The sequence below is a fragment of the Pinus tabuliformis genome, chromosome 2_2, assembly GCF_031772625.1.
Source record: "Pinus tabuliformis cultivar Carrire ecotype Pingquan chromosome 2_2, CPIR1, whole genome shotgun sequence".
In the NCBI taxonomy this organism is placed as follows: Eukaryota; Viridiplantae; Streptophyta; class Pinopsida; order Pinales; family Pinaceae; genus Pinus; species Pinus tabuliformis.
The window spans coordinates 1064569760-1064580138 of NC_142300.1; the positions used below are offsets into that span (position 1 = coordinate 1064569760).

General features: G+C 34.9%; 1 protein-coding gene across 1 annotated transcript; it reads left to right on the top strand.

The window, feature by feature from the left end:
• Positions 1-4286: 4286 nt before the first annotated feature.
• Positions 4287-10167, top strand: LOC149197061 (glycerol kinase-like). Its single transcript, XM_089405736.1, has 4 exons — positions 4287-4642; positions 4897-5118; positions 7071-8061; positions 9506-10167. Exons 1-4 carry the CDS (start codon positions 4509-4511, stop codon positions 9749-9751), a joined length of 1593 nt encoding a protein of 530 aa, XP_089261862.1. The 5' UTR covers positions 4287-4508; the 3' UTR covers positions 9752-10167.
• Positions 10168-10379: the final 212 nt, after the last annotated feature.

Consider the following 10379-nt stretch of genomic DNA (forward strand, 5'->3'; position numbering starts at 1 on the left):
GAAAACCAACTATGTTGGCATATTTATGCAGAAAATATTAATTGAAAACCAAGATTTCTTGGCAGCTTAGATTTTCAAAGACCCTTTTTCTTGTCCCTATTTCTTTTGTCCTTCTATTTATTTTCAGGTGCCAAAACTACATTTATGATCAATTATTTTGTTGATCATCATCAGCAGCAGCAATAAGGAAGCCTTCTTCTAATAAACTAGCCATAGCCCCTTTCAGGTGGGGTTGGGATTCCATCCACTATGTCCCATTAATTTGGCCATACCATATGCAGGGACTCAAGAAGATTCAGCTCATGACTAGTCCAAAGTTTACAGGGCTAACAACTTCGTTGAAAACATTCATTACATCTGCCAACATGTCTATGACATATTGGATAGAGGCAATGGAAAGTACGAGCAGCGTCATGATCAGCATCGGGTGCCAAAGAAGTTCTAGGTGGGCATTAAATTTTGGTTACAATTGCAGAAGGAGCGTCTCGCTGAGCCCCACCGCAAGCTTAACTCGCTCCGATATGGGCCTTACACCATCATTAAGGTTGTAGGGGACAATGCTTTTGAGCTCATCATTCTGCCATTCCTTGGCCTACACCCAATGCTCAATGTGGATTGCCTTCAGCCATACTTTCCACCATTACTAGACACATCAGACATTGCAAAACAACTCACACCAACAAAGTTAAACCCAGACTGCATGGAACATGCCACAACTGATCGGATCATGGACATGCAGATCAAGAACACTCGCCAATAGAAGATCCAATTATATCAGGTTGTCAAAGCTAGCCAACTCCTGCACCAAGGCAAGTGGGTCACCAAGGACCAAGTTCAGAAAAAGTTTTCCCATCTCATGGAGGCACTCAAGGCAATGGGGACCATTGCTTCCTAAGGGGGGAGGACTGATCCAAGTGGATATTGGTGACCACCCGCCTATTCCACTTGGACCCCCACCGTTGTTTCTTTTCATTTCCCTTAATTGTAGCACAACTTACTATTTTTGGCAATTTTTCAGGTCCTAAACTTCTGCAGCCATTTTAAGGGACTAAAAGACGCTTTTAGGGAAAACAGAGAGACTGCAAAAGTCCCAAACAATTTTTTTAGATTTTTTTTGTCGTCCTCTTCGAGATCTTCTAAACTGAAACGGAGATCGTATGCCAAAGTTATGACCCCGGGAACTTGATGTACCAATTTACCCAAATGGGGCCCACAGTTTTGGCACTTCATCTCCTAGGGTTTGGATGTTTAGGGTTTTCCATTGTTTCTCAATAATAAATAGGCCTTTAAGCTTCATTGTAATACAATTCAGAGGCATGTAGCTATCACATCTCTTCTCAGAGATAAGCTACCATCATCCAAGCTAATTTATTTCCATTTTTGTATGTAAGAATATTTCAATTCTTTGATATTAATGAAAGGAAGTTTTATTTTTGTTGCATCTATGTGTTAATGTGTATATTTGTATTTTATTATGTTCCTGCATAAGTCTGGATTAGTAACATAATTTAAATTGGTGGTTATTGGAGCTCAGAAACCCTAGAACACATCACTAGTTTGATTATGTCTATAATTTGTTACGGTTTGTGGTTTTTGGCACTCCAATACCCAATAACAATGGCTACTAGTTGTAGTTTGTGATCCTTGTGTGTTAGTAAGTTTATGTAAAATAGGTCACTTTGTAGGATTGATTTCTAGATACATTCAGCATTCAAATAACTTTCCTATGTAACTGGAAAATGCAATGTTTTATGTCTTCGTCAGATGGGAGTTTGTCAATAGGCTGATTTAGTATCGAGATTGATTCTTTGACATAGCAATGGATGAAAATATGTCAAGAATTGTGGATCCTATATATATGTCATTGATGGTCAAAAGAAATTATATCTTAAATGGATCAAGTGGAAGCTTGAAGTTAGTGGTGGAGAAATAACATAGTCTGTGAGATTTCAGAGTGGATAGAACTATTGATGAAGACCAAACCAAACAAAGATCAAAGTGAAATATGTTTATGTGATGTCAATATTGTAATCTGAGCATTAAGGGAGGGTGTTAGGATTAATACTTACATTAGTAAATTTGTTTGGGTTTGTTAGAGGTTGTTGATATATTCTCTCAACCCATCTCTCCAAGTTTGGAATTAGTTGGATCTCACTCCAACTATATAAATGTAATATATTTGGGATTGAATAAATGAATAATTTTGAGTATTTGTGTGTGCAAACAAATTTTTTTCTAGATTAATATTGATCATTCTCAATAATCCTCTCTATACTTTCAACCAACTAAGGAAAGTGAGTATATTTGAAATGATTAGATCAATCTTTTATATATATATATATATCTAAAGTTTGTTCATTTGGAAATTGATCACTATAATAAAAATTGAATATGATATATTGACATTGATCCTCTTTGATAATGCTCTCTATACTTTCAACCAACTGAGGAAATTGAGTTAATTTCAAATGATCAGATTAATCTTAAATACATATATATACAGTGTTGATCGTTTACAAATTTTGCATAACTACATGAGACTGAAACTAACCTATATCCATCTTAACCCTAACTCTAATAAGTGTCGAGAAGGATCAAATCGGTTGTTGTGTAAATATTTCCTCAAGTTTTTCACTCAAATTAAGGTTTTCATTTCAAGAGATTTGATCCCTTTTGAAGCTTGATAAATCTAGGATTAAGATAGATATAGGTTGATATATAAATGACCAACATAAATCCATCTTAACTCCAAATCTATCATGTACTAAGAAAGATAAATTTTTCAATGTGCAAACATTTTTACACTTCAAGGAATTTGATCTCTCCACTAAAATTAAGATGAATTTATAATTTCAAAATATATTATTAATCTTAAATTTGTAATATATTAGATTAAATATTTATAATAAAAAATATGTTTTTATAGAATTAATTGTCTTATACAACCCAATAAGGGGGAGATGTTGCAGTGTCCACCAAATAAAACATTAAATAAAAAATAATAATAATAAAACATAATGTTGAGTCAAACAAAAATGAATAATAAAAAAATCAATTCAATTTATTATATTGTAATTTTTTTATAATAAAATTACAAACATTTTTTCCAATTAAAATAATTATCATATATATATTTTGAAATAATTATTCATATTTTTGTAAATATTATATTTTAAAATTTTGTATTTAAATTTAATTAATAAACATTTAAAAACTTAATATTCACACTCAACTATTTTTGTAAGTAACTATATGTATCATGATTTTAATAAAATTAAAAATGCGTGAAATTTATATAAATAATATTATTAAGAACTAATATAGAGTCATCTTAATTAATTATGGAGCTAGCAAGCATTGAGAGGAAATTTATATCTCTACATGCAAATTTTTCCTCAAGTTTTACACTGAAGAGCCAAAAAAAGAGGTCTAAGTTTTGAGAGATTTAATCACTTTTTCCATTTAGTAAATCCTGAATTAACATGAGGCTATGTTGGTTTAAAACATATTGGATAGGATTGTATTATCATCCTACAATATATCAAATTATAAAAATAAAAGCGATTTTAAATAGAAAGGAAAAAATAATATAATAGGAAAATGTTTATATATTTACAAAATAGTTAACTATTTAAATATAATATTAATTTATTTATTTTTTAAGTGATGGAGATAAAATGCTAACCATTATATTAATTATGTTGATAAACATGTGCTAGATTTTAGAGTTTTTTCATTATAAATATTTTATGTAGTCGAGATTTAATTAAAAAAAATATTTGTCCTATCATTTAACGAAAATATTGTAATTAAATTTTATTAAATTATTTAATAGAGGTTTATAATTATTTATATTATTAAAAAAAATTCAAAATTTTGCTAACTTCCAACGCTAAAACTTAAATTCTAACCAACATCGTTGTCACACTTATCTTTTATTGTCACACTCATCTTTATCTTGATAAGATCAATATTTCAACCCAATTCACATTCAACAACCTAGTTTGTGTGATTAAACTTGTATATTAACAAGACATTCATAGTATTCAATGCCACAGTTTTGGTCGTTGAGGCTCCATAAAATGATAAAAGGTTTTTGTTCTATTTGTCAAAGGATATGGTTGTGGTTTGGTGTGACGATAACCCCAACTGAATCCTGAAAGGTTGGAGGAAAATTTATAATTGAACTTGGCCGTTGATCCATGCGTACGTAATCAGAAATATGGATGGGAAATAATCATGGAGCAACCAAAATTTGGTCAGCTCTCTCTGAAAAAACCTGGGCATTAGTCCTTGATTATGTAATGAAATATGGATAGAAAATAGCTATGGAAGCAGCCAAAATTTGGCCAGCGCTCTATAATAGAACCTGAAGTGAACGGGATAAGTACAAAAGCCATAGAATGAGGAGTGGATATAGATTCAATATAATGCCATCCTGATTAAAAACTATATATAAAGAGCTCTGTAAAGAAGAAGTGGACAATTTCTCTTCGTTGGAATCAACCATGGAGAAGGAAGAAGCATTCATTGGATCAATTGATCAGGGCACTACAAGCACCAGATTCATCATCTATGATCAATCTGCAAAAGTTGTTGCTGCTCATCAAGTTGAATTTACACAGATCTGTCCTCAAGCCGGGTGGGTTTCCTCCCTGAATTCAATTGTATTTGGTTTTTAAGTTGATTTGTATATGGTTGCAGGGTGATTAGGATTGATGAATATGAATATAAGTGCGTTGGTTATAGGTGGGTTTGATTTAATTCTTTGATTTTGTTGCTGCTTGTGGATATTAAGATGATGGGATTGCTTGAAAATGTGTAAGGAATGAGTTTGTTTTTGGTCATGGCGACTTATGAAAACTGCTAAGATGGTATTTGTGTGGGGTATTGCAGGTGGGTTGAGCATGACCCTCTGGGGATTCTGGAGACTGTGAAGATATGTATGCAGGTAGCATGCGAGAAGGCAAAGGCATCTGGTAGAGCAGTGGAAACAGGACTCAGAGCCATTGGAATTACCAATCAGAGGGAGACAACCATTGTATGGAGCAGAAGCACTGGCCTTCCTCTTTACAATGCCATTGTATGGATGGATGCAAGAACCAGCTCCATCTGCAGGTTAGTTTGACGACTGTGTTGGATTTTCTTTTGAGACATATCTTCCGCATCCAAAAAATATAGGCAATTCAAATATTTATGTGATGGATCCCGAAGATATATCTCAAATCAAATTAACACTCTATTCATAGAAGCCACTATTCAGAGATTCAAAAGCCTCCATTCAGAGATTGTGTTGAATATTTCAAACGAATTTAGATTCTATGTCTTTAAATTCTTTATCTTTTTAATCTATTTTGGGTGTGTTCTTTTTCATTTTGTTGGGTGTGTTGTTTTTCAACAAATTTTTAATCTATTTTGGGTGTGTTGTTTTTCATTTTGTTGGGTGTGTTGCTTTTCATTTTGTTGGAGACTAATTTGCTCTCTATCGGATCATGGGAATCCATCGTTAACCAGTTCAATCCATTCTTTCATATTTTTGACGCACTTAAGCGGTATAGGACGGAGCCATCTAAACTAGGCTAGTTTGGAAAAATATGCCCATTGTCGAGATTGTTTGCATTTTTTGGGATTTACTTCAAGCAGTATCCCTTGAAGAACTGCACCACAATGAGTAGATTTCCTTCCATTTAAATGCCCCCAGTCGTGGGGATATTCATTACATTGTAATCATCTGGGACTTGCATCCGGCTTCATCCCTTTTCAACTCATACCTTACCAGTTGGACATATCACAGAGAGAATGTAAACGTGGTGGACAACTTAACACTTTGTCAGCCTCACCAGCAAATCAATGCCTGGTTTGCATACCTGCTTATTTTTTAAAGCCCGCCTTGGCTATTTGATGAATTTTGCAAATTTCTGGACCTTCTCAAAGCTTGATGGTTAAACAGTTGAGAACTATCATTGAAGAAATATGATACTCCCTTACAGCGTTTTCAAATTACACCGTTTATAGGGTGGGGGCTTCTCTTGGCCCCTCTTGTTTAGGAAACAACATGGTGGAAATCTTAACTCTCGCTTGACCTTACCACTTTACCAACGCCCTGTCGGCAATGCTTGCATATTTTTGAAAACCCACCTTTGCCTTGTCCGCAATGCTTGCATATTTTTGAAAACCCACCCTTCCAATTCGGCTTATTCTACGTTCTTGTTTTCATTTATCAGCTTTATCAGCAAGCATTTGAGGTTGCAGATTAAAGAAATAATACCCTTGCCTTTTTCCATTTTCATTTCACCCCGCTTTTAGGGTGGGATCTTCTATATTCTCTCAGCCCCTTTTCTTGAGATATCCACAGAACTAACAGGCACTTGCGGCTTCCTAGTTTTCATTGATTAGCAGAGGCAGAAGAAAAGTAGAATATTGAAATAATTAGTTCAGTGTGTTTGATCAATAAATACACCTTTTTAGAGATCAATTGGCACTTACGAAGCAGTCAGTAAAACGGATGAACTATTTGCAAATAGATTCCAAACCCCAAAATTCTAGATGAACTATTTGCAAATCCATTCCAAACCCCAAAATTCTAGAGGAGCTTGGAGTCCTTTTCCCCAACTGCTAGAATGGAACTATTATTCCTAATCTTGAGGAGAGACTCTCCTTTATGATAGATTGATTTCTAAATCTTTGAATGTGGTTACTTATAGCATATTTTCAGAAGCGTATCCTCCAGTCCATCAGACCATTCTCAGGATCTATTCATCTAGGTTGCCAATCCGAAGAAAACCTAATTGGAAAGTCAATTTTAAAACCATTTCCTCAAAGTCAATTTGAAGAAATTTATTAACTTTTAAGCAACCTTCTCTTTTCTGTCAAGGCATTACGTTCATTCATGGGAAATGGTCTAAACGAGTGCCTATTTTGATACCTCTTGAATTTCTCACCTTGAATTTCTGAAGCTAATGTTTACAGTATATACAAGTTGGATTTGCTATATAGCAAGTGAAATTTAAGGTTACAAAATACAATTTCTTCATCTTACACTTGATTCATATTGTTCATCATATATGTAGGAGGTTAGAAAAAGAACTACAACATGGCAAGAATCATTTCGTGGAAACCACTGGCTTACCGATAAGTACATATTTCAGTGCCCTGAAGCTTATGTGGTTGTTGGAATCAGTAGATGCTGTTAAGAGTGCAGTCAAAAATGGTGATGCATTATTCGGGACTGTGGATAGCTGGTTGATTTGGAATTTAACTGGGGGCATTAAAGGAATTAGGAAAGATGGAACAGAAGTTAAGGGCAGTCATATCACCGATTGTTCAAATGCAGCTCGCACCATGTTAATGGATTTGAAAACACTTGATTGGCATGCGTCTACCCTTGAGATTTTGAAAATTCCTACAACCATTCTTCCTCAGATTATTAGTAACGCTGAAGTGATCGGAGAAATTGTTCAGGGATGGCCTTTTGCTGGAACCCCACTTGCTGGGTGCTTGGGAGATCAACATGCTGCCATGCTTGGTCAGTCTTGCAGGAAAGGTGAAGCAAAGAGCACTTATGGTACTGGATGCTTCATTCTTTTGAACACAGGTCAAGAAGTCATTGCCTCTACCAATGGCTTATTGAGTACAGTGGCATTCAAACTCGGACCAAATGCACCTACAACTTATGCTTTAGAAGGCTCCATAGCCATTGCTGGAGCTGCCGTACAGTGGCTGAGGGACAGCCTTGGTGTAATCCAAAGTGCCAGTGAAATTGAAGATCTTGCCAAATCAGTGGAGAATACTGGGGGCATTTATTTTGTTCCAGCCTTTAATGGTTTGTTTGCTCCCTGGTGGAGAGATGATGCCAGAGGAGTTTGTATAGGAATAACACGTTATACAACAAAAGCCCATATAGCTCGGGCTGTGCTTGAGAGTATGTGCTTTCAAGTAAAAGAAGTCTTGAATGCTATGAGTATAGATGCCAAACAAGATGAGAAGAGGCAGGAGAATGAGGAGTTTCTTCTGAGAGTAGATGGAGGAGCATCAGTGAATAACCTTCTCATGCAGATTCAAGTAAGTTTCATATTTTCCCTCTGTAATTGGAACATAACACATTTAAATCCTCTTTCTTTAGCATACTGTGCAACCATGCAATGTATTGAAATATAACCATAATACATATATGATATTATGTTGCTAATCAGACTGTCTCCTCCACATAGGTGAGGTACACAGCTAGATGTTTCAAATTTAGTTAAATCCTAATATTTTTCCATTCAGAGTATGTTTACAAAGCGAATAGAATGCAACTACCCCCGTTACCATAACATTGATATGGTGTCAAGGATTCAATGTAGTCTAAGTGCTCTGCAATATAGAGACAACCAATAAAGGTCGAACAGTAAGGTCAAAAGTTCAATTTGAAACTGTCTAGCTATTAGAATTCATAGATCATGAATTCCACAAGTGTGATATATATATGACATTGATATCGTGTCAAGGATTCGGTGTACTCTAAGTGCTCTGCAATAATAAAGGTCTAAGTGCTCTGCAATAATAAAGGTCAAATGGTCAGGTCAAAAGTTCAATTTCGAACTGTATAGCTATTTTTTTTAACAACTAGTGAATCGGTAACTGCCAGACCTAATCTAAGGAAGACCCAGGATCAATTCTCATAGCTGCCACTATAACACCAAGGGTACATCCAACAACCTGCAAGTAGATATACTAATTTCTTATAATTTTGCAAAAGCAAAGACTCTAGCTAGTGGGGAGTCTACTCCTTGGGCCGCACACCATAGCAAGACAATATACTCAATGTGATTTGAACCCTGACCTCTTGGATTTCACCCAACAAACCCAATAGCCTCACCACACATCACTGTATGGAACTATATAGCTATTAGCATTCATAGATCACAAAATCTATAATGAAGTATGATATATATATTGATGGGGAGCATTTCTACTCACAGATAATGGAAACTCCCAAAGTGTATTCATGATATTCACAATATTGGGTATGCTTTCAACCAGATGAAACTCGACTAGAGCATAGTGCTTGAATACTATTTTTAACCTTTAGGCAGGATCAGAGTGCAATTACTCTTTGACATTATCCTATATTCATGGATTAAATTTGAAACATAAGATGCCATTAATTTGCATGTATTATTATATGTTAGTGACCGGACCTACCTTTTACAACATTTAGCATCATAATTCTACCAAGCAAAGTAGATAGGCAAATTCAAATGGGATATGTTAGAATCAAGGGTGAACAATCGTATTGTGTTAGCATTTTTAGTCCATTATGGGTTGCTTTTATTTATTCTCAAACATGTTTTTTAATAACATTGTCACAATCTTAAGCGGATTATTGTAACTGCAATTTGTTAGATCTTGAGATCTTCCTTTGAAAGTAATTTTTCAGTGAGGTCGTTTATCAGGACAAACTTAATTTTGTGTTAAGTATATCTTCTTTCTCTCCCCCGGGACTAACCTTTTTGTTTCACAGGCCGATCTAATGGGAAGTCCAGTGCTAAGACCCGCAGACACGGAGACTACTGCATTGGGTGCAGCATATGCTGCAGGTCTGGCCACTGGTGTTTGGACCAACGAACAGATATTTTCCTCTGGAGCTAAACAAGAAGAACCTACAGTATTTTATCCAAAAATTGGGGAGAAGCATAGGAAAAAACGATATGAATCATGGTGTAAAGCTGTAGAAAAGACATTTGACCTTGCAAATCTCTCTTCCTGATGCATGCACTATTTCATCTTTGCAGTGTTGTACTGTGACATACTGCACCTATTATTTCTCATCAAATATTTAGCATAAATGCTACATTGTTTGGGAAAAATTTCTTGATGTTATTGGAGCCCCATCTCATTTCATGAAATTATTGTAACAAAATTTGGAGTGTAGAATAAACTGTTGTTATCGTCACAGAGTTTGGAGTGAAAAAACTGTTGTTGTTGTCACAAAGTTTGGAGTGTAGAATAAAACTGTTGTTATAACAATTTTGTAGACTAAAAGAAAAAGCAGCATGATTGTGCAAGGACCATATTTTATTGCATGAAAATTCTATATAGCTTTAAATTGTTGCAGTCTTTACTTATCCTGTATTTCTAATAAGTTGCAATGTGAACTTTGATTAGGTTGATTTGTTTTCTTGAGCTTCTCGGTGGTCTCCTCTTTATAGATCCTTGTAAGTCGGTTAATGTTTTTACATAACTCATGGATGCATTGTATGTTATCATAGATACTGTAGAATGCAATAGTAAGACAACAGTGTTTCGATTTTTAGGTTAAAATTCCTTTCCGTATGGGCCATTCATTGATCCATTGTTCATTGTTAATTTTCCAATATCAGATTCAATTTAATATT